Source organism: Carassius carassius, chromosome 50 (genome assembly GCF_963082965.1).
Source record: "Carassius carassius chromosome 50, fCarCar2.1, whole genome shotgun sequence".
Lineage (NCBI taxonomy): Eukaryota > Metazoa > Chordata > Actinopteri > Cypriniformes > Cyprinidae > Carassius > Carassius carassius.
This window is the reverse complement of record NC_081804.1, coordinates 8780944-8806378: the sequence shown is the minus strand read 5'-3', so window position 1 is coordinate 8806378 and position 25435 is coordinate 8780944. Positions and strand designations below refer to the sequence as shown.

The following is a 25435-nucleotide window of genomic DNA, read 5'->3' as shown; positions in this document are numbered from 1 at the left end:
CTTTATTAGTTCAGGTTTAATAGACGTTTCTCCAAAATGACTCCTTTTCTTTCCACCAGGAGGACGAGAAAATTGTGCAAAATAGTAAGCAAGATGTTCATCTTTTAACTCTGTTTAAACCAGTTTTTAATAACAAACTCAGTTTGTTTCCTGGAAACTGTAGCATGGTTTCAGTAGAATATGAAAACACAGAAAGATCACTGCATGTGAAACAACTTCACCTATTCGGTGAGACATCAAAATACAAGTAGAAATACTTCAGGGTGAGCAGATTTGTTGCAGTGTAGGACAAACTCTTAACTCAGTCCATCTTCTCCTTCTGTTACAGGGGAGAGGACGCTGAGAACCCTTTAAACAAAAGGAGAGAGAGTGCAACACAGCAGTACACAGTCACAGAAAAATGGACAGTGGAGATAGATGCATTTGAAGAACAGTGACTTTGTAGCTTTCTTGAATGACCAGGCAGCTATGAAGATCTACTGAATGTAATGACTTTCTCTGTACTGTATTACAAATATATATATATCTAACCAAAAACAAATATATATTTTTAATAACATTTATGTTTAACTTCAAGTTAGACTCAATTTTGTATGAATAGCTGGCATCTCTCAGATGGGTGTTTGTTGTTGCAGCAGTGATCTTTATAAAGGGACATTTAGATTGGCATGAGTGTACATGTCTTAAAACATTTATGATCCTCATGAGATGTAATTATCATTCACTTCACAACAAGTTTCCCTAATATGTGTTAAAAAAAACTCAGATGAAATGTGTAGAAAGTCATATTGCCTTGACTTATAATTGTGGCTATACTCTGTGGCTGCTTTTCAGGCTGCTTTTAAGATATGTACATCACCGTTCAAAAGTTTTGGGTCAGTAAGATTTAAAAAAAATATATATGTATATATTTTTCTAATAAATCTGTCATGCTCACCAAGGCTGCATTTATTTGATCACAAATACAGCAAAAATAGAAATATTGTGAAAACCTATTCTAGTTTAAAATAACTGAATTGTATTTGAATATTTAAATTAAAATTAAAAAAATTAAATTAAATTTATGCATTTAGCAGACGCTTTTATCCAAAGCGACTTACAGTGCATTCAGGCTATCAATATTTACATCTCATATCATGTGTTCCTGGGGAATCGAACCCCCAACCTTAAATTTATTTAAAATTATTATTATTATTTAATTATTTAAAGATGTCATTTATTCCTGTGATGCAAAGCTGCATTTTCAGAATCATTACTCTAGTCTTCAGTGTCACATGATCCTTCAGAAATCATTCTGATATGCTAAATTGCTGCAAAAGAAACAAATATTATTATTATTATTATTATTATCAGTGTTAAAAACAGTTCTGTGCTGCATAATGTTTTCACGGAAACCATGATGTTTTTTTTTCTGCATTCATTAATGCATAGAAAGTTAAAAAGAACAGCATTTATTAGAAATATAAATCTTTTGTAACAATATAAATGTCTTACTGTTACTTTTTATCAATTTAATGCATCCTTGCTGAATAAAAGCATTAATTTCCTTTAAAAAATCTTACTGACCCCAAATGTTTAACGTTTTTTTGAACACTTTATATGTTTTGAATTATTGTCATTTATTCTGTATGTATTTGATGGATATAAATACTTTTATATACTTGATGTTATTGTAATATTGTATTAATGCATTTGACTAATAAATGAAAAAACATAATTGCACTCATGTGTAAAGGGTTCAGTTTCTATTGGCATAATAATAAAATTCCTTTAAAAACCCATGCAGATAACTTTGACTTTATTTAATCTTACAGATGTTTCTATACACTCAGATGCCAGTGTGGACTGATGTTTGAAATGTTAAAAGTACAGGAATTATTTGAAGCAAAACAGGTATAAATATTGACCTGTATAATAGTTTTGTTTCAAAATACCTCATCACATTAAATTTAAGAGGACAAAACCAGCGCAGTAATGAATATAAAATATTGTACTCCACAAAATCACATCATGAAATTTTTTTTCTAATGTGAAGTTTTAAGACAGTCCTCAAGCATGGTTGTATCTTTAGCAGGCAGTGTTCGGTCAGCTCCTACAGACCTCGTTCTTGAAGAGGTTGACTCTGAAGATGAGGCTAAAGAAAAGGAAACATGTCCAACCACAAACTCCCTGGTCACCAGAACAATCTCTTCCACCAAGTGTCACCACACCCTCACAAGCACACATATAACTGGAGGAAGCAGAGTCCCAAACTCCACGGTGGACAGAGGACACCGCTATATTAATTATGGAAGAACGGTAATAACACTCTCTTATTTGGAGAGTGTCAGTGGCAGCTTGATTACAAGTATTTAAAGTAACAGACTTAGAGAAAGAGTTCACCTAGAAATGAAAATTTGCTGAAGAATTAAACACCCTCAAGCCATCCAAGATTTACAAAAGTGTATTTCTTAATCAGAACAGATTTGGTGAAATTTTGCATTACATCACTTGTTCACCAGTGAATCCTCTGCAGTGAATGGGTGCCGTCAAAATGAGAGTCCAAACAGCTGATAAAAACATCACACAATAATACACAAACCATCAGTTAATGTCTTGTTAAACAAAAAGCTGCCTGTTTGTAAGAAAAAATTCCATCATCAAGGCATTTTTAACTTTAAACCATTGCCTTCAGCTAAAATATGAGTCCTCTATCCATAATATTGCTTACGCCAGTAAAAAAAAGTCATCTCATCTGAATCAGGAGTGAAATATGCACAGATCAAGCACCGTTTGCAAGCAAAAACAGTTTTAAACAAATAAATAATAGTGGATTATGATGTTAGAGGATAACATATATTGGGCTTCTATTTTGGTCGGAAGCGATTTAAAGTTTAATGCGTCTTTATAATGGATTTGTTTTTACAAACACAGCTTTTCTCTTCATGAGACGTTAATTGATGGACTGGAGTCGTGTGGATTATTGTGATGTTTTTATTAGCTCTTTGGACTGTGATTCTGACGGCACCCATTCACTGCATAGGATCCACTTGTGAACAAATGATGAAATGATGAATTTGTCCAAATCTGTTCTGATGAAGAAACAATCTTACTGACATATTGGATGGCCTGAGGTTGAGTACATTTAAATTTTGGGGTGAACTAGTCCTTAAAGAGTGAAAACCAGACTTATCTGTGTGTGTTGCTGTTCTCTGCTGTAGGTACATGAGCGTCTGGCGATGGCCCAAATGGCAGAAGAGGTGGCACGTCAGACAGCAGAGATGGCTGTCAGGGAGTTGGCACATGCACGGTTTGGCATTCAAACCATAGCAGAAGATGCTGATCAAGAGTAATTCATGCACACAAACAAAAAATCTATCAGATCAATCCCTCTTTGTGATAAATTTATATACTGTTTATGCATATATTTAGAAAAAAGATATATGTTGAAAACAGTTTTTGCTTCTGAATATTTTTGTGGAAATCATGATACACTACCATTCAAAGATATGGGTATGTAAGATTCAAAACATTTATAAATTTTATTCATGTTACAAAATATTTAAAATAAGTGCTGTTCTTTTCAACTTCAATTTCTTTCTAATCATCAAAAAAAGTATCATGTTGTCCACAAAAATATTAAGCAGCACAACTGTTTTCAACATTGAAAGCTGATGGGTTTTCAGTGACCAATTCTTGAAATTTCCCCATTTGTCCCCCTAATACTAAATACTTGATAACATCCTTAATACAATACCAAAACCTTAATAACTTTAATATTTCTGTGTCACAGATTACAAGTGCTGCAGGAAGAGGAAAGTGATGTAGAAGTCGTACAGAATCAAATTGCAGTCTTTCCTTAGAAAGCCACGTTTCTAGCATTTGTAAAACTGCATTTTTCCATCTCAAAAATATATCTAAATTACGGCCTATGCTCTCAATGTCAAATGCAGAAATGTTAATCCATGCATTTATGACCTCAAGGTTAGATTATTGTAATGCTTTATTGGGTGGTTGTTCTGCACGCTTAGTAAACAAACTACAGCTAGTCCAAAATGCAGCAGCAAGAGTTCTTACTAGAACCAGGAAGTATGACCATATTAGCCCGGTCCTGTCAACACTGCACTGGCTCCCTATCAAGCATCGCATAGATTTTAAAATATTGCTTATTACTTATAAAGCCCTGAATGGTTTAGCACCTCAGTATTTGAATGAGCTCCTTTTACATTATAATCCTCTACGTCCGCTACGTTCTCAAAACACAGGCAAAATAATAATGATAATAATGATAATGATAATACCTAGAATATCAAAATCAACTGCGGGCGGCAGATCCTTTTCCTATTTGGCGCCCAAACTCTGGAATAACCTACCTAACATTGTTCGGGAGGTAGACACACTCTTGCAGTTTAAATCTAGATTAAAGACCCATCTCTTTAACCTGGCATACACATAACATACTAATATGCTTTTATTATCCAAATCCGTTAAAGGATTTTTAGGCTGCATTAATTAGGTAAACCGGAACCGGAAACACTTCCCATAACACCCTATGTACTTGCTACATCATTAGAAGAATGGCATCTACGCTAATATTTGTCTGTTTCTCTCTTGTTCCGAGGTCACCGTGGCCACCAGATCCAGTCTGTGTCCAGATCAGAGGGTCACTGCAGTCACCCGGATTCAGTACGTATCCAGACCAGATGCTGGATCAGCACCTAGAAAGGACCTCTAAATCCCTGAAAGACAGCGGAGACCAGGACAACTAGAGCCCCAGATACAGATCCCCTGTAAAGACCTTGTCTCAGAGGAGCACCAGGACAAGACCACAGGAAACAGATGATTCTTCTGCACAATCTGACTTTGCTGCAGCCTGGAATTGAACTACTGGTTTCGTCTGGTCAGAGGAGAACTGGCCCCCCAACTGAGCCTGGTTTCTCCCAAGGTTTTTTTCTCCATTCTGTCACCGATGGAGTTTCGGTTCCTTGCCGCTGTCGCCTCTGGCTTGCTTAGTTGGGGTCACTTCATCTACAGCGATATCGTTGACTTGATTGCAAATAAATGCACAGACACTATTTAACTGAACAGAGATGACATAACTGAATCCAATGATGAACTGCCTTTAACTATCATTTTTGCATTATTGACACTGTTTTCCTAATGAATGTTGTTCAGTTGCTTTGACGCAATGTATTTTGTTTAAAGCGCTATATAAATAAAGGTGACTTTGACTTTGACTTTGCAGAGTAAGACATATTAAGAATTATAATAAACATGATAGTTGATGAACGAGTAAATCAGGAATAACCAGCATATTTGTTAGTTCATGATGGGAAGACTAACATCATAATTTCTTTATTTATATATATATATATATATATATATATATATATATATATATATATATATATATATATATATATATATATATATATATATATATATCTTTTTTTTCTTATTTTATTTCTTTTTATGCTTTCCTTGTAGCAAACATGTTTTAGTGCTTTAGTCTGTGTTTGCAAAACAAAATTAATTTAAGTAGGGTTTCTGTATTTTTAGATCTGTGTTTTCATAGAAATAATTCCACGCATAATTACAGCTCATGCATTTCCGGCGCACTGCTTGAAGATTATGTCGTGTCCTAGCAACCGCATCGAATCCCATAGAGGCGCGCGATGACCCCTCTGCTGTTGCTATAGTTACTAATCGCGCCTCTGATGTGTGTTTTCTGCGTCGTCTCAGTAAAGAATGGCGCAGTTTCTTCACTTCCAAAATGAACATTTTTATCTTTCTAGTTAATCGCGTCAACATATCATAAAACTTTTATCGCGTTAATGTATAAACAAACGGCACAAAAATATATGGATATGGACACTGCATCACCTGATGCGCTCAGTAACCGCGTCTGATTTCAGAGTAAGTTCGTTATAATAACAGGATTATGACGCATTGACGTATATATAAAACGTATATATATTGTTTTATAATATTTTGGAAATGTTTAAACTGAACAAGAAAATTGAGATTTTTGGAAATCAATACAGGCACATCTCAGTCTATCGTTACTCCATCATGCGAAAAAATTGAGCTTATGTAGGTTTATACATAGCAGAGACAGATATGTTAGTTGCTTATTAATGTGATTAGCCTGTTGTTTATATAATAGCGGATGTCTGCCATCATGTCTTGTGTATCCACAGGTGTCAAGCACCTTTAGTTAAGGAGTTTGTTCCAGAAAGACAAGAGGCAGAGGCTATAGACACTGCGGTGACTGTTGAAACCCCTGTGGAGGAGTTTAAGTCCTCTTCACCTCTACAGGAAGAACCAGAGCCTAAATCTGAATCTGAACCTGAGCCTGAGGAGCTTCATGAGGAGGAGGATCCCAGGGACTCCAGTGAAGCTGAAGAAGAACCTGAGCTGATCACTCAACAACCTCAGTCTATTACCAGCACCTCAGTTTCACAAACTGATTCACCGGTGATTCATGTGTACAGTCCATCTAACTTGAAACTTTCTTGCTCTGACTAGGTATTCTTGTTAGTCCTTCAGCTTTATCTCTCTTATATTGTTTTACTTTTGTGACTTTTTGCATATACAAATTATTCAGTGTGTACACCAAGTACATTAAGTTCCCTCTGGAGTTAGACTGCATAAAGTACACTGTGCTCACACCTTTTTCTTGGTACTAGTGCAGATTTTTGCCTCTCTGTGTTACAGTGTTTAAAATAAAAATCTCATACTTCTGTTATTTTCCTTTCGGTGGAGAGTACAGCTCCTGAAGAGGAAAGCAGTGGTGAGTGTTTATCTCAGTCATCCAGAAAAGATCATGCAAACACACTGATGCTAACATGATTAAAAAGCCACAGAATGTCATCCCAATTGACATACATTACCTCCACATTTTTTGTTTCTCACATACAGTGGCCCTAAAAATGATTTGGACATGTTTAGAAATTTAAGACAAACCTTTATTTATTAATGTCATTGCACTGTAGTTAATGTTAACTATGGACATGTTCCCCCAACTTCTGTCAACCAGAAAGTGTAATATATATATATATATTGTAATAAATAAAAAACAGCCTATAAAATCATAAATTCATACTTTTAAGTACTGTGTCTGTGAAAATGTTGGCAGGGAAAGTAGAAAACAGAACTAATAGCCCAACTAGGTAAGCAGAAAAAAATCTGTACCTTTGAGTTCTGGCATTTCTATCGATTTATTATTTTGTTAACCTAACAAATTTATTTGTTTAATATTTTTGCTTGAAAAGTGTTCTTGTGTTATATTTCTTTAAAATAAATGTCACTTGGTTTGATATTTTATCTAATTCAATACATTTTGGGTCCACTGTAATTGGCTTTTCCAGATATTATTCTCAGAATTTTCTGTATAACAGAGCATCAAATATTGGATGCCTTTCATGTAACATAGAATAATATTATTGACAATATGCTGCTGTCCCCACAGTCCCTTCCAGATGTGATGTTCTGAAGAGATGTTTCATGCATGTACCATATGCGCCACAGGCCCTTGACAACTTCAACCAGTTCTTAAAAGACATTGATGTCACTTTGCCCAGAGTGCCTTCCATGCCAAATCTGCCTCCTGCTCTCTCTCAAATCACCCAACAGCTGCCGTCGCTTCCTTCTCAACTGGCACAACTCCCTCAACAAATTTCCCAGCGATTCTCCAAAATCACCCCACAATTCCCAAACCAGATGCTTTTTAGTGCTCGTCATTTTCCCAGCTTCCCCGTGCAGTTATCCAGCCTCCCACAACAGCTGTCCAAAATTCCACAACAAATATCCAACCTCCCGCAAAAGGTATCCATTTTTCCACAAAGGCTGACCAGCATTCCACGGTTTTCCATCCTACCACAACAGGTCTCCAACATTCCGCAACAACTCTCCAGCATTCCACAAAAAATATCCAGCATTCCACAAAAGATAGCCAGCATTCCACAGAAGATCTCCAGCATTCCACAGTCTGCCCAGGAGTGCTATTCTAACATTAAGAGCCATCTCAACAAACTTAAGCCGGAACAGGATGCCCAAGGAGCAACCCCAGAAGACTAGGGATTTGGAGTTGGACCGTCTTGTTCACCAGTCCCCACTCCATTCCCCTTGTACTGCTTCACCCTCTTCCCCAAGCTCTGTCCTAGACCTGCCCAATGTGCCCTCTTACCCCCATCTTCCACCCATCACCCCTTCCAAGCAGTTGTCAGGCGACTCCAACCCTGTCTTCCACATTGAGGATGACCCCAACTCTGCTAGACCCTCAGGTGATCCACATTGTTGCCTTTTTTGTTAGACTAATCTGTCCTATGTTTTGCTTATGCCTTGATTCCAAATGTGAGTTAGGGAAAACTAGGTTGTGTGTGCCTGTAGTGACCAAAGTGACCTCTTTATATTCCAACCATTGACCTCAAGCTCTGAGGTCCATTTTACCTTAAGGTAAGTCAAAAAGAGGATGCTACTGAAGGTGCCAGTGTCAATGTTTCTTGTATGTTTCTTTATTGAGCATCGTCTAATCTCCAGTGAGCTCCAGACTGAGTGTGCACCCAGCCGTGAATGTGGAAGATGTCGACTCCGACCGAGGGAAAGTAGGAAGAAGATCTCATCCCATACCACCAATAATAAACCCACAGGACCCCAACCTCAAAACCCTCACTGTCCCTGGTGCCCGTAAAGCTAATCGGACAAGGTAAATCTGCCTTGTTTCATTAATCAATGGATGTAGGAAACCATTGTTACATTAGCAAAAAAATAAAAAAGTAATGTGTGAAGCACAGCTCACACTGAAGTCACTTTCAAATCAAGTAGCTTTCTGTTGATCAATGTGGTGAATTCATGTAACCAAATTTCGAACGATGGTAAATGTAACCACACCTGAAGTGTAAATATTCAGGACATTTGTACTGCACTTAACATGTTCTTGCATGAAGTCCTTCAGTTCTGAGTTTCTGATGCGAACGCTAGTCTGTGTTACAGAAACTTCCACTTAATGTGTAGTTTTAGTGTCTGAGGGAAACTATTAAAGCCATGAGTGCTTTACTCATCCAATCAATGCTATCAATGTTCCTAAAAATATGCAAATCATAATGTTAATCCAGGGATTGCAAATGTACAGTGGGAAAATCTGGAAACCTGACTACTCAGCATCATGAAGTGCAGTATTAGCAATAACATTGAATAAAGAAGTTTAACTGTGGAAAGCCCAACTGGTACACAAATATTGATTTACATGTTATGTTTTGTTTCTTTTCTGTTCTGTTGTCTGTACACACAATCTCATGCACTCACGCACAAACTTATACACATATTGCACATACATTTTGCACTGGATGCAAAACGGTGTATGAAGAGACCGAAAACCACAGACAGTTTGGACCAAGATGTAAGATGCTTTAAATAAGTCTGTCAGAATAATCCACTCCATATTCTCCACTTCATTTTTTGCATTTGTGTGCAAGACTTTCTCATTACCTTATCATATACAAGATTTTTTTTTTTTCAGTGCATTTAATGTAACTTGTCCAATTAAACTTGTAGAGCCCCATCATAACTTGTCATATTGTGCTCTTCTTACAGCAAGAGACTTTACTCACAAGATGATGAGGAAGAGGAGAAGTTAGAAACTGCAGTCCAAGTCTGGCCAAACCAGAGTACCATCTCAAGTGCAGATGATGGGTGACTAATACTCTTTTAGAATGTGAAATTAACATGAATGCATGGGAATGAAATATTATATATTTATACAATGTGGCACAAAACAAATTACAGATAGAGGCAAGTTGGGCACATTATAGATATAAGCTAAATATAGTATAATGTGCTTTGAGAAAGCCAAGAGCTATATATATATATAAATTTAAATTATGCATTTAGCAGACACTTTTATCCAAAGCGACTTACATTGCATTCAGACTAACAATTTTCTCTTAACATGTGTTCCCTGGGATTCAACCATGCGCTTGTTAACGCAATGCTCTACCACTTGAGCTACAGGAACACTATATGTATGTATGTATGTATGTATATATATATATATATATATATATATATATATATATATATATATATATATATATATATATATATATATATATATATATGGGATTTTTTTTTTTTTTTTTTGGTGGTAAATGCAGTAATATCTTCTGTCTTCAGGCTAAATCAACGGCCAGCCTCTTCAGCCAGCCAAACTAGTACTGTAGTAAATGAGAGGTTGAAGGAGCTGGTCAAGCTGTTCAAAGAGAGAACAGAGCGAGCTAAAGAGAAGCTGACTGATCCAGATAACTCTGATGATGAAACACCACCTGCCTGTGAGTTACCTAGTGGTATTTATTTTAAAGAACATCAGCAGATGCACACTTTTCTAGCAATTATCTCATTATTGAGTTTGTTGACAAAACAGTACATTTAAAGTTCTTAAGACAAAAGTTACAGATTTTAGACAATGGTTGTGAAAAATTACTTGAACTTAGTTCATAGTTAATGTGGGGCTAGTTGATTTAAAAAAAATGTTGAGAAATGTTTGACTTTATTGCATCGTGAAAAGCGCTATACAAAAAAAAAAAATGGTTAATGTGGTCTTTTATGAACAGCCCCAGCTAAGCAAGCTCCAGCTCCTCCTCCTGAACCTCCAGCAGAGCAGACAACAGAGCAGGAGGCATCTGAAGCCCCTGGTGAGAAAGAAGAGGAGAAAACAAAGCTCCTGTGGTATAAAGTGAAACCTCAATCCAGGACTAGTCGGCTTCTGCAGTACCGTTTTCCATCCAGCATCGACCCCTTCACTAGTGAGCGCTCCTCCCATCTCCTGCTCTCCTCTACTCTCTTTGTAATCCTGAAGATTTGCCTATAATTTTCTACATTTTAGCTGTCTTTGCATTCCACACTTAAACATAAATCCAATCAGTTACTGATTTTTCCTCATTTTTTGTTCTGTTCTCACGGCCTTTCTCTCCTGAACTTCACATCCTTTCTTATTATTAATTTAAGCCTTTGATATCTAGGCATTAGGTTCATAAATGATAAAAGAAAAGAAAAAAAACAATGCTTTTGTATAAAGCGATATATTTGGTGCACATTGGTGATTTACTTTAGTTTATTTAATGATCATAGTATTTGTTAATTCGTTAATAATAATATAAAAAAATGAACAAACATTGCAACTCCAAAAATTTGTTTGGTTTAAAATAAACATTTTGGTGCACCACAATATTTATTTTCCATAAACCATCTGAGTAAAATAAACACTGAAATCTTCCATTGCTCTGTATTCTCTGTAGGTCTGATCTACGTACTTTGGCTGTTTTGCGTGTCTTTGGCGTTTAACTGGAACGCGTGGATGATTCCTGTGCGTTGGGCATTTCCATATCAAACACCAGATAACATCCATGTGTGGCTGTTGATTGATTACTTATGTGATGCCATCTATATACTGGACATCCTGACCTTTCAACCCAGACTGCAGTTTGTGCTTCATGGGGACATTGTGGTAAATATAGGCAAGGGCAAAATATTAGAATATGTAAACTGAAATAAATGTTTTGTTTTGTTTGTTTTTCACCCTGTGTTTTAAAAATATGTTTTTAGACCAGCAAGAAAGAGATGAGAAATAATTACATCAAAGCTGTACGATTCAAGGTAAGGAGACATTTATGCTATTTACCGTTAAATTAAATACAAAGTTTTGGACTTTTCTAGATGGACTAAATTTGAAGCTGGTGGACACATTCTGTAGTCTAAGGGTCTCATTTCCTGTGTTGCAGCTGGATTTGGTCAGTCTGCTTCCTCTGGAGCTTTTTTACTTCAAAACAGGGATTAATCCACTTCTCCGCTTGCCCAGGATCCTGAAGGCAAGCTTCTACTCTGACCTTAGAACTGGGCTTTATAAAGATCAGTCCATGATGAATTTAGTTAATTCTTTAATGTGTCCTTTCTTTTTGCAGTTTATGTCTTTCTTTGAGTTTAACAAGCGTCTGGAAGCTATACTGACCAACGCTTACGTTTACAGGTTAGCTGTTGGCTTCAATAAACCTGTGTATTGGGTCTTTATTTAATAATTTATTTGAAGTGTTTATGCTTGTTCATTTTCTCTCATTTCATTTATCAGAGTTATTCGAACCACCACCTACCTACTGTATGCCGTCCACTGCAATGCCTGTCTGTACTACTGGGGCTCTTCATTTGAAGGTCTGGGTTTCTCAGAATGGACCTATGATGGGAAAGGCAATAAGTATGTGAATCAGTTCTGTTATTAGCTTTCATATACATCAAATCAAGGTTTTTACACCAAAACAGTTTACATGTTTTTGCTGCTGTAAGAATTATGCTGTATATTTAAATGACCTCTGTTATGATTGGCAAAGATTGACGCAGCAATACAATGTTGTTTATCATAGTAGTGGGCATATGCTAATGTGATTGTTTATGAAATTGATGCCATAATCATGGTGATAAAAAAAAGAAAAAAAGAAAAAATAAATTTAAATACTATTTCTCCCATGATGTGACCCCTTTTAAATGTAATCTTTAAACATAATATTTTCAAATGTCATTTTTTTCAGTTTATAGTTTATATGTTTAGATTTTATATCATATTTATCTGTTCACTTTGTGTCCATTTCAGTTATTTTCGCTGCTACTACTTTGCTGTGAAGACTTTGCTTACCATTGGTGGCCTGCCAGAACCCACAACACTTTTTGAGATTGTGTTTCAGCTCATCAATTACTTTATTGGAGTGTTTGTGTTCTCCATCATGATTGGTCAGGTAAGGCCATTATCATGGTGTGAAAGGCATTAACTGATTGGTTTTCTGTACCATTTAAAGAGGTAGTTCACCCAAAAATGAAAATTCTGTCACTATTTGCTTACTCTCGTGACTTTCCAAACCCGTATGACCTTTGTTCATCTTCGTACATCAAATTCATTCAGCAATTCTTCTCTTCCCTGTCAGTGTCCGCCGCCATTTGCGAGAGTACCACAACACATGTGTGTGGTGCTGCTGACGCAGAAGTCGACATTCTGACGTTGAACCCAAATGTGCTGCGCCTTGTTTACAAGCAGAGGAATGCACACACATTCATCATGATACTCTTGTTAATGGCGGCAGACATTGACAGGGAAGAGAAAAATTGTTGAATAATTGAATAAAGTCTTTATATTTGTCTTCTTTGTGCACAAAAAATATTCCCATAGGTTCATAAAATTAAGGTTAAAACACTGGTGTCACATGGACAATTTTAATGATGTCCTTTCTATTCCTTAAACTTTAAGTTACTTTGCTGTCTATGGAGGGTCAGAAAGCTCTCGGATTTCATCATAAATATCTTAATTTCTGTTCCGAAGATGAATGGCGGTCTTATGGGTTTGAAACAACATGAGGGACAGTAATTAATGACAGAATTTAGATTTTTGGGGGAACTATCTCTTTAATATTATTGATCGAGGCTTGCGTTGTGTCAGATGAGAGACGTTGTTGGTGCAGCGACTGCGGCTCAGACAAACTATCGTACCTGTGTGGATAACACAGTGAAGTACATGGCTTCCTACCACATCCCTAAAGATGTGCAGAACAGAGTGAAAACCTGGTACAGCTACACCTGGCAGTCCCAAGGCATGCTGGGTAAGACTGTAAGACACACACCAATGCCAAAATGCATTAAAGATATTCATCAGATATTCATTCGTTAACTTAACGATAACAATGGACAATGTGTGGTTTAATGCAGATGAACAAGAGCTACTAGATCAACTACCTGACAAGATGAGGCTGGATATAGCAGTGGACGTCAGCTACAACATTATTAGTAAAGTGCCACTCTTCCAGGCAAGTGCTAAGACTTCAAATTCTGCGTAAATATATATATGTATATTAAATTAAATTTTAGAAGAAATATAAAAATTAGAAGAACAAATAAACAATTTGATGGATGAATAGATAGACCCTTTTTTTACAATTGAAAGTGTCTTAGGTTAACCACTTTTTTATTCTTTTTTCATTCTTTAACCTGCCTTGGCTTTGTTGCTGTATTCCTTATCTGCATCTCTTTTTCCCTGCATCGTGTCTTTCTCAGGGCTGTGATAGACAAATGATCTTTGACATGCTGAAGAGTCTCAAATCAGTGGTGTACCTTCCAGGAGACTATGTCTGCAAGAAGGCAAGGAGCACAAAGATGTTTAGCCTGCATAACAGACCTTCAGACGTACTTGTGTTTGTGCAGACAAATCACTTAATTAAATATAACAAATTACTATAGCAGTAATGGTAGAGATATACATTTCTCATGTAAACATATATATATATATACAGGATGAAGTGGGCCGTGAGATGTACATCATAAAGGCAGGGGAAGTCCAGGTAGTTGGTGGCCCTTATGGAAAGACAGTTTTTGTGACCCTGAAAGCAGGAGCTGTGTTTGGAGAGGTCAGGTAAGGGCTGCTATTTTTAGTTTTTGTCAAATCTGTCAAATTTGCTCTTATTTGCTCTTAAATGTCTTCTTCTCCAATAAAGCTTGCTTGCTGTGGGCGGAGGAAACCGTCGGACAGCTAATGTCGTAGCACGTGGTTTTGCTAACCTTCTTATCTTGACCAAAAGGGACCTGAATGAGATCATGGTGCACTATCCACAGTCCCAGAAACTGCTGCGCAAGAAAGCAAGGTGAGTGCAACTGCTGGAAGGAAAATGATGAGCCATGAAGCATTTCCCATTTTTCCTTTCATTTTCCTCTATGATGATTTAATGATACTAGATAATTTCCAGCCCCAGCTTTTGTTCAAGCGTGTAACCTGCTGTTTGCCCTCAAGGAAAATGTTGATGAAGGATAAAAAGCCTGCTGAGAAGAAAGAGGAAGAAAAGGAGACCATCCCGATTATTCCTCCTCCTGCCGAGATGCCCAAACTGTTAAAAGCAGCGCTAGAGCTGACAGAGAAATCCGGAATGAAAGGAACATGGTCCAAACTTAAGGATTGGACCAACAGATCGAGTGTCTCCTTGCAGGTACATACAGCACCCGACTCACCAGTCCATGAACTGCACTCAGATCAAGACGCAGATACTCTATCTCAGATATCGGACAGCTCAATGCAAATCCCCACGACCCCCACCAGCGCTAGAGACGGGAATGTATTTGCTGAAGAGGGTTCGGTGGAGGAAGAAACTAAATAGCAAAGAAGAAATCCAGTGGCAAATAAAGCAGATATGAAATAACCCATACATCTGAGACCATCAAAATAATTTGCAGGATACTATTGTGCTCAGTGTTTTGCTTCTGAAACGGGTCATGAGGTCAGGTACAGTCACTGAACTCAGGAATGCACAAAACTGTCTTCTCGTTTAGTTTTCTCATTCAAATATATACTAATTATACAATAATAAGCAGAATATAACTTCTGATACATCATTTGGTCTTTGGTTTGATAAGTGCCTTAATAAACCCTAAACTCTGCACTGTACACACCCTCAGTGCTCACTGCTATATGACATCTGTCTGCTGTGCTGAAGATAATAGTGTCAAAATGTGAAATACAAGTGATTTTATTTCTCTGTTCATGATATCCAGATGTAGCGGAAAAAGTTTTTTTGTTGTCGTTTTTTTTTTCACAATGTGGAAAGATTTCGCCGTCATTAACAAAACAAAATCAAATAGTTAACAGCATTTCAGAACCGAGAATAGATGGGCAGAAGGTTTGTAAATGAAAATTGCCTTTTTTATTTAATCGGTCTTTCATGACTTGTTTTTAATCATTTTCTTGTTTTTATAGCTTCCTTGATATAGAAGTGTGCATCAAAGACTGGGAATTTAGTTATGCTTATTGGACAATCACATGTAAATACTTTTGAGCTAGCAGCTAGACATGGCATTTTGTACAAGCTTTATGTGTATGTGAAAATATTAATTGCTGATACTGTTAATTATGTTATATTGCTGTTGCAGAATGTTAAATATGTGTTTAGTTCATTCTGTGTAGCTGAAATGTTTTATGGCCTGAGAGACTCAACTGTAAATAATTCAGATAACTGTAAATAATAATAGTACTCCAGCGTGAAATTGTGTCACAGAATTAAAATAAACGATTGTATGTCTGTCTGTTTATTCATCTTTAATGCTCTGCTGTACAATGCCTTTTTTCTCCCTTTTTTATTGCAGAACAAGAATTCTTACATGTAAACATATAGACAGGATTTACACAGTGTACTATTGTTACAATAGTAGTACCATCAAAAAATAAAATTATAAATGAATCTTTTTTTTTTTTTATTTAACTCTTATTACTTTACCATAAAAATATATATTAACTAGTTAACCGAGTTTTCAATATAGTCCAATTCGTGAATGAATCATTCAGACGACTTCTGTGAACAGGTTGAAATGACTCGTTGAAAACATTCGACTCTTATGAATCAGTCGATCGCCGTTCATTCACCGCTTCAGAATGTACTTCATTCGTCAGAAGTATCAAAAAGGCGCGAAGAAATTGCGGATGATTTATTGAGAATGTGACGAAGATTTGAGTAAATTGGATATGGATCATGAAGATGTCGAACATTTTAATGATGTTAGGTCCAATTTTGAATACTTAATATTCTAATGAACAAGTGGAATGTCATAATTTTAGTGAGTTCTTAGATCAAACTTAAAACTCTTGAAGGAAAACATGGAGCTCATGCAGCAAGCTGATTTTGAGTGTGATTTAACTGCTAAGATAAATGTAAAAAGTTTTGTAAAAGTTTTACAAACTATTTACAAATGCTTAAAAGTAACTTTTTTTACATTGTCAAAACTTTTATGATGGAATTAAATTTGTAAAAAAATCATGATGAACTTGAACCTATTGCAAAATTGACAGTTTTAGTGACAAAGCGAATGGCACCAGCAGATGAAGATGGAGGGAGGCATCTAAAGTATGTACTGATAGAAAATACTGAACTTTATGCAATGTATTATTGCAGACATACTGTACATTGATGCAAAAAGCAACATATTATGTTATTATATAATAGTTATATTATATATAATGTATACAAGCAGTGCCGGCCCATCCAACAGGCAGTACAGGCGGTCGACTAAGGCCCTGCCTCTAAGGAGAGGGCCCCGTAGCAGTGAGATTGTCAATTTAATTTTTAGAGATTCACTACACCTCCCCCTGCATCTGTGTATCTCTTATCATGTACAATGTTTTTTCTATTCGACCGTAAGTGCCCTGCGAAGTGGACATCACCGGATATTCCACCATGATTCCAGTTCGAAACGAGTGTATATGTTCCATTCAAAGTGCATTAAAGTGTGCAAGATATGAATTTCAATTGTATTTATTTACAGAGGAATATGATGTCTACTCGTCTGTGCGTGAAGACGTTGCAAGCAGTGGCACAGCGCAAATCCATGAATGAATATTCAGAAGTGAAGTAAACATCTACGGATTTCCCCTGCTCAGGGAGCAATGAACACGGTGAAGGGATCATATCAATCACAGTTCATGCACGGAGCTCACTTCAAACGGGCTGGTTATCTGAATCAGGTGTGTCAATTGTACAGGTATGTCTCTCATTTTTCATCAGTTAAAACATCTCTATCTGCATTTTATTCAGTTATGCGATAACTATGCCTTTGTCCATATTAAGGATTTCATGGAATGTCATATGATTTATGGCTTTTTTGAGTTTTTTTTTTTTTTTTTGGATTATGCATGTATGGATTTAATGTGTGAGGGCACCCAGTATGAATAAAACATTGCATGTGTGCAGCACTCTCTAATCACTAACACCTTATTTTGGGTAAAAATAGGAATAATAATATTTTTCTCCCATGTAGATGAGTTTTCTTTCTCTTTCTCTGCAAATGCTTAAGATTACATGACAGAATAATTTTTTTTCAAAGATTTTTAATCATAATTTTATAATAATCCTTAGACATTTATAGTTAGGAACCTCCTACATCAGGGATCCTCAAATCTGGACCTCGAGATCCACTTTCCTGCAGAGTTTAGCTCTAACCCTAATCAAACACACCTGAGCATGCTAATCAATGCCAATCAATGTCTTTGGGATCATTCGAAAATCGCAGACAGGTGACTTTGATCAGGGTTGGAGCTAAACTCTGCAGTGCATTGGACCTCCAGGACAAGATTTGAGGAAGGTCATGCTGGTGTGTGGTGGGTGTTCTGGTGCAATATGGCTGCCGTCGCCATCATCCAGGTGGATGCTGCACACTGGTGGTGGATGAGGAGATACCCCCTGACAATGTAAAGCGCTTTGAGTGCTTAGAAAAGCGCTATATAAATGTATGAATTAATTAATTAATGCTGCAGGGTTCTGTAAATATATTGATAATAATCAATCAATCATTTTCAATATTTATTGTTTTGTTTAATGTTTTTATGTAGTTATAACAATAATCAGAACTAGTCATATTGATATATAAAAACAACCACATTTTTGTCCAAATTGTGCAGCCCTAAAAAAGGCAAAACAAATTCTGTGTTCTTTACCATCTTTGGTAAATAAAGAAAAAGTTTGAAAAACTTTTCTTGTTAAAGTTCAGATTTTGGAATTGACTTAATCTTACCTCTGAGGATATTCTATCATAACATCATGAAATCTTGTTACACACTGATGCTATTTTTAATTTATTTGAAATGAAAGAATGATAGAGAGATTAAAGTGAAGTCGGAATCCAAACAGTATATTTCCAGTGCCAAAAAAAAAAAAAAAAAAACATAATATTTATTAGTACTTGTTTTATGAAGGCAATGATGCCCAATGATCACAGACAGACTTGTCATATTAGCCAAGTTTAGTGTGGTGCATTAAATGTGACCCTGACCACAAAAGCAGTCATAAGTACAAAAGTCGTTGTATGGATCAAAATTATCGATTTTTCTTTTATGCCAAAAATCATTAGAATTTTAAGTAAAGATCATGTTCCATGAAGATTATATGTAAATTTCCTACCATAAATATATCAAAACTTAATTTTTGAAGGACTTCAATATCAATTTTCTTAATATCTGAAGACAAGAACTTCAAGGCACTCGAATATCTCAGTGAAAAAATTAAAAAGCCTTTATTACATTCTTGGCTTGCTTTTTTTTAAAAATTGGTGAGAGGTACACCTACACGTTGCGGCTATATGCCTTCATCAGGGTGTGTATTGCAAACAATGTCTCAGTTCATTTAACAGCAGCTAATTAATCAAATTAGAAACACCTGGTCACTCTGTGTAAAGCAACTCAAAGAGAGAAAAAAAAAAAAGGAAGGAAATGCATTGAACATATCCCGAAATCAATCAGGGGAGGAGATAGGACTAATAGGTTGTTACAGAGAGAGTCTTTCTGGATTTATACATTGAAAGCAACTACATTTCCAGGCTTAAACGGAGAGTTAGACTTTGTACCATTTCTGAAATGATTTTTTTTTTTTCTTTTGTCTCTCATGCATTATATTTATGATGATTATTTCATGATTTATTACTTTTGTGTGAGATGTTTTGAAATATTTTTTTTTCTTTTTTTTCTTTTCTTTTTTTCTCTCATGCATTATATTTATAATAATAGTTTCACACTTTGACTTTTGTGTAAGAGATGCAATTTGAATTTCCTTCCCCTTTTTTTTGTCTCATGCATTATATTTATGCTGATAATTTCATGATTTATTACTTTTGTGTGAGATGTTTTGATATATTTATTAATTTTTTTTTCCTCTCTCTCATGCATTATATTTATAATGATAGTTTCACACGTTATGACTTTTGTGTAAGAGATGCAATTTGAATTTCCTTCCTTTTTTTTTTTTCTCTCTTTGAGTTGCTTTACACAGAGTGACCAGGTGTTTCTAATTTGATTAATTAGCTGCTGTAAAATGAACTGAGACATTGTTTGCAATACACACCCTGATGAAGGCATGTAGCCGCAACGCGTAGGTGTACCTCTCACCATTTTTAAAAAAAGCAAGCCAAGAATGTAATAAAGGCTTTTTATTTTTTTCACTGAGATATTCGAGTGCCTTGGAGTTCTTGTCTTCAGAGATTTATTATCCCACAACCAAAGAGCACCGAGACTTCATACCCCATGCAGCACTTTTGTTTTTGCATTACTTTGATCAATTTTCTTAATATTTAGATTTTTTTGCACCCTCAGATTCCAGATTTTCAAATAGATGTATCTCAGCCAAATATTGTCCGATCCTAACAAACAATACATCAATGGAAAGCTTTAATTGACCCTTATGACCCTTTGGAAAAATGACCCTTCAGTTTTGTTGTACATGGTCACAAATAATTACAAACCCGGATCCAATGTCTAATGCAATTTTTTATTTTTTGTGATCATCAATTAGACCTTATTTCTTGTCATTTAGGAATATTAGTATGATTATTTTGTTTATGCTTTTTTTTTTTTTTAGCTTTTATGTATACTTCATTTATATTTTTTGGTTTCATGTGTATCTATTTACTCAAGCTCACTTGCACTCCTATATATATATATATATATATATATATATATATATATATATATATTAATATATATATATATATATATATATATATATATATATATTTTACATATGCTTCTTAAATGTGTTATAATTAATACATAATTATATACTTAAATATTGAAATTTTATGTGCTTTCTCTTCTCTCATCAAATTCCTATGACTAGTGGGGCCCATTTTCATTATCTTGCCTAGGCCCCCACAACCCTTCAGGCCGAACACCGGCACTGTATACAAGTTATTCGTGTATATGTAGGTGTATGGCTCATTTATGTGCTCATATTACGTTTAAATTAAATACTGCGCCATCTGTCGACACAAATCCAAAGTCAGAGTTCGTCTTTCATTAAACTACGTTTCCCAGAAAGCTTTTCGCGCTTCTTGCACGTGATGTCCATCGGTCTTCCGGTGTCCGTAATTATTTTATTTTTAAAAATGTTTGGGAAGTGGCGGAATTTGGTGTGGATATTCTTGGGATCTGGTGCGTCGCTTAATACTGTGTAAGGAGGAACAAAAGGAGAATGTTATCAGATGGTCTCGTGCTCACGAATGTTGACAGTCTGCGACCTGCCAGCCTCTGAAGCGATTAAATGATACACAACTTTAATCTCTGTCAACGATTTAATATTGATATTAAACTAATATCAATGAAAATAAATAAGACCAGATGACTGAGGTGAGCTCATAGTTATGGAGAGTCCACATCTACCTACTGAGGTGAGTCAAGCTAACATGGGTCCCTATTAACGACTACGTGTTTCCAAAACATTGTGGTTTAATCTTAGGATAGCATGTATTTGACACTGTTCCATATAAATAGCACTAAATGAATATGAAGAATGACATTGTTAACGTTACACGTTTTACCCCAGTCAATATTTCTCAGTATATGTTCTTTCTTTCATAAGTCAATATCAGTATATGGGGCAAGTTATCACAATGAAACCTGCCTTTAAACAGCCTATTATAGGATAAAAAAATAAAAATAAAACGATTATTTTTTTATGTTTGTGTGTGTGTGGTGGCCTAAATATAATAATATAAAAAATTATAATAAATATATTCTTATGATATTTACTAAAAAACACATATTTTGTCACATAACACATAAAATTGTCAAAATTTGTATATGTATACAAATGACTTTTGTCAGTTACATATAGATGTCCTCTATCGATACATCTTCTTACTGTTGTTATTTTACCGTTCTGAGATGACTCCTTGGAATTTTTTCAGTCAGTTTAATAAAACCAAAAAAAAAATAAATACAAGACACATCAAATTTAAAACCATGAAAGTGACAACCTGCCCCAACCTTTGTTATATAGTTGTTACTAGTCTTAATATTTATATAGTTGTCACTAGTCTTAATATTTACCAGAGAGAGTGCAACTTGTGACTTTTCTCCCTTCTGTTCCAGATAATTTCCTATATAATGAGTTTCCTTCATGTAACGGATCGAAAGGAGGCGTCTCTAGTCTGTAAGAGTTGGTACGATGCATGCCAAGACCACCAGTTTCAGGTTTTTTTTCATTTTCCTTTGAACATCTAGATGATCTGAAACATGATTAATTGTTTTTGTGGTTAGCCCACTTCCATAACTGTTAAAATTGTCATTTTGGTTCCTTTCTGCAGAAAAATGTCACCTTCAAGTTCCCTGTTTCCACATCTTCACTGGACTTCATCCGTGCACTTGCAAGGCGCCCCCGCTGTGGCCTAGTCATTAGCCATCTTGATGGATCCAGCCTGTCAAGACAAGTACTCTTGGAGGTGGGGCTTCACCTCGGCCCTCGCTTGGACAGGTTGGCTCTACCTGGCAGCAGCATCACAGAGGCCTCCTTGCTGGGCCTCCTACCACATCTGACCGGCCTCCGCAAGCTGGACCTTCAGGGGCTGGACAGCCTCTTTATGTCTGGAGCTTTTCTATCTAGAGAGGAGCACCGTCGACAGGTTACACCTTTAAAAATTAATCTCCAAATTTAATGTACATTTTTTATACTGTAAATGATAAAGTTGTGAAACCTAGATTGCATTTACATTTTTATCCAGAGTGACTTACAAATGAGGAACAAAGCAATTCTTCAAAGAGCCAACATTAATATTCATAATACACAGTGCCAGGTATATTTGTATAAAACAAATATTTGTATAATTTTTTATTTGGATTAATTTATAACTTAGAATTTAATTATTGTATTATATATATATATATATATATATATATATATATATATATATATATATATATATATAAAACTGACTTTTCTATTGTCCTCTTGCATTATCAGTACACGTTTTTCCTGTTGAACACTGTAAAGCTGCTTCGACACTCTATCTTTATTGTATTAAATGCTATATAAATAAAGGTGTTTATCATCTAATGTCATCTAATATCATTGAATCTTTGTGCAATAATAGGTCCAGAACGCTTTGAGAAACCTGGAGGAACTGGACCTGTCTGATCTGCGCTACCTCTCAGACCTCTCTTTCAACCGCCTGACAAGTTGCACGCCCAGGTTATGCAGTCTGTCCCTGGCTGGATGTCACATTGCTTTCGAGTTCGACCCATACCGAGGTTGCCCGGTTGGGTTTGGCTCTTCTGCTCTAGTTTCCCTCCGTAACCTCCTGAGTCTCTTGCAGAAGCAGGCCTCCACGCTCCACAGCCTGGACCTGAGTCGCACCAGCATCACTCCAGAGTCGCTCCGCTCCATAGCTCAGGTGCCCGGTCTGCGTCTGGAGGATCTGAGTCTACGTGGCTGTAAAGAGCTGACAGACTACTCCATGGAAATCCTCTGCAAGCACCAGAGCGGTCTGAAGAGGCTGGACCTCAGCGCGTGTACTGAGTTAACCAGTAGAACGGTGCTAGCTGTGGCCACTGAGCTGAAGGAGCTGCGGTCGCTGTCACTCTCACAGGACTGGAAGATTATGGATAAAGGCCTGACCATGCTGATGATGCTGCCATGCTTGAGGAGTCTGGATCTGTCGGAGTGCCTGCATGTCAGTGGTGCAGACCTGGTGAAGGGATTGTCCTCTCCACAGCCCAGGGCACAGCTGGAGACCCTGAGCCTTAGAAGCTGCGCTTACATAAGGGTGAGGCAAAAGTGCTGAATGGCACTTTTACATACAAGAACATTATCGGCCAGTATTAGTGATTTAAATGTTCTTGCTCATATTCATTTCCCCTACTTTTACATCTGGATTACCTTTGCCATCAACTAACTCTCACTCTCACTTCTTTAAAAACATTAAGAATTTAATAACTGTAAAATGTAATCAACAAATCTCAAAAATAATATCCATTTTTCATACTTTAAAGTATAATATGATGCCTTAATCAACAAAAACTGTTTAGCTTTTAGTGTTTTATTTTCATGTATTAATAAACAAAAGTATTTATAACATTTTCATATTGATAATAAAATACTATCAAAATGTAATAGTAATTAATAAGTGTAATGTAAAATGTAATAAGTAGATTAAGGTAATAAAAAATATAATTCTTGGTTTGTATAATTGAATTTTTTTAAATTCTTGCAAGCTTTTTTTGTATTGCCGGCTGGCTTGCTAACACTCGGTGTTCTCAAACAGGATGCAGTCATGTTCTCCCTGACGCAGCTGCTCAGCCGTAACCTGAGAGAGCTGGATCTCACATCCTGTGTCTGCCTCACTGACCTGAGCGTTCATGCAATCGCAACGTACCTGCCTGGGCTGGTGGTGCTGCAGCTCGGCTGGTGCAAAGAGATCTCTGATTGGGGGCTGCTGGGGATGGTGGAACCCACCAAAGATTGTGATCCAAGATTCAAAGAGGTGGGATTGCCCCTTTTTTTTTTTTTTGACTAATGTAACATTTCATAGTTACTGCACACAATTTGCTCATATATGCCTCAAATGTGAAGGAGGATAAAGGGCCAAGCTTTACTAGGACATTTGGGAACATGGGCTTTTTCCAGCCTCCCAGCCTGCCTTTCCAGGAGAAGCCACGTCTCGTGACTGAAGAGGACCTCGGGGCCTTTAGGGATCAGGAGGGAGCATCGCTTTTGGCCCTCAGGGGTCTTCAGGAACTGGACCTGTCGGCCTGCTCCAGGTTAACTGACACCAGTATCACACAGGTCGGTACTTCAATGATTAAAGCATGCACTTTCAAATATTGGTAACAGGATATGAGCTTTCCTTTTGTAGTCAGTGCCAAATAGTAGCTAAAATGTTCCTGGCTGCCTCAGGTTCTCCGTTTCCCAGACCTGCAATGTCTCTCGCTTTCTATGCTGCCTGAGATCAGCGATGACAGCTTGGTGTCCGTAGCCCATCACTGCCGCAGCCTCACCAGCCTGGCGCTCAGCCACTGTCCCCAGATCAGTGACCAGGGCATGGCACGGGCCCTTCCGCTCCTCCACAGACTGCAGCATCTGTTCCTGGCTGGCTGTGACATGGTTACTAACGAGTAAGTGATGTCATACAGTCATCCATGTTTTATTCTGAACAAATGAGCTCTGCTTAACGTGCTTAATGTGTTCCTGTAGAACTCTTACCATAATTGCACTGCACTGTGACCGACTCCGGACCCTCGATGTGTCCATGTGCAAAGACATAACAGTGCACCAGGTGGACCTCCTCCAGTTCCGACTGCCTTTCCTAGAGAAAGTTCAGTGTCGCATTGCAAGTGGCGCAGATTTTACTATGGTACTATGAATCTGTAATAGAGTATATTAGTGCACATCCTCTTTTTTTTAGCAGTGTTGCTTCCAGAAGTAATTCCATTCATTTCTTCTGTAGAGATTTAAAGATAGACAAAAAGACTTAAAGGCAAAATTGAAGGAAATAACTACATGAATAGAGCTTTTACTTCTGGAACCCGACTGTTGCACTCCATACAGTGAAAATGCATCATATGAAAATATATTTAAAGCACTTTTAACTCTGGTATGAAATAGTGAGTTATCAATTACTAAATGCTGTA

At 36.6% G+C, this 25435-nt stretch overlaps 2 protein-coding genes across 2 annotated transcripts; both read left to right on the top strand.

Moving 5' to 3' along the window:
* The first annotated feature begins 5692 nt into the window (after window positions 1-5692).
* Window positions 5693-15155, top strand: LOC132133332 (cyclic nucleotide-gated cation channel beta-1-like). Its single transcript, XM_059546122.1, has 20 exons — window positions 5693-5895; window positions 6180-6456; window positions 7451-8264; window positions 8521-8686; window positions 9347-9379; window positions 9574-9672; window positions 10153-10307; window positions 10590-10781; window positions 11274-11482; window positions 11581-11631; window positions 11757-11843; window positions 11937-12001; window positions 12101-12223; window positions 12617-12758; window positions 13454-13613; window positions 13720-13817; window positions 14065-14148; window positions 14301-14419; window positions 14502-14648; window positions 14795-15155. Exons 3-20 carry the CDS (start codon window positions 8030-8032, stop codon window positions 15153-15155), a joined length of 2526 nt encoding a protein of 841 aa, XP_059402105.1. The 5' UTR covers window positions 5693-5895; window positions 6180-6456; window positions 7451-8029.
* Window positions 15156-20860: 5705 nt separating this feature from the next.
* Window positions 20861-25357, top strand: LOC132133573 (uncharacterized). The gene is made up of 8 exons (XM_059546457.1): window positions 20861-21198; window positions 21902-22003; window positions 22117-22431; window positions 22900-23571; window positions 24070-24288; window positions 24378-24590; window positions 24702-24919; window positions 24999-25357. The coding sequence occupies exons 1-8, from the start codon at window positions 21172-21174 to the stop codon at window positions 25165-25167; spliced, it is 1935 nt and encodes a 644-aa protein (XP_059402440.1). The 5' UTR covers window positions 20861-21171; the 3' UTR covers window positions 25168-25357.
* Window positions 25358-25435: the final 78 nt, after the last annotated feature.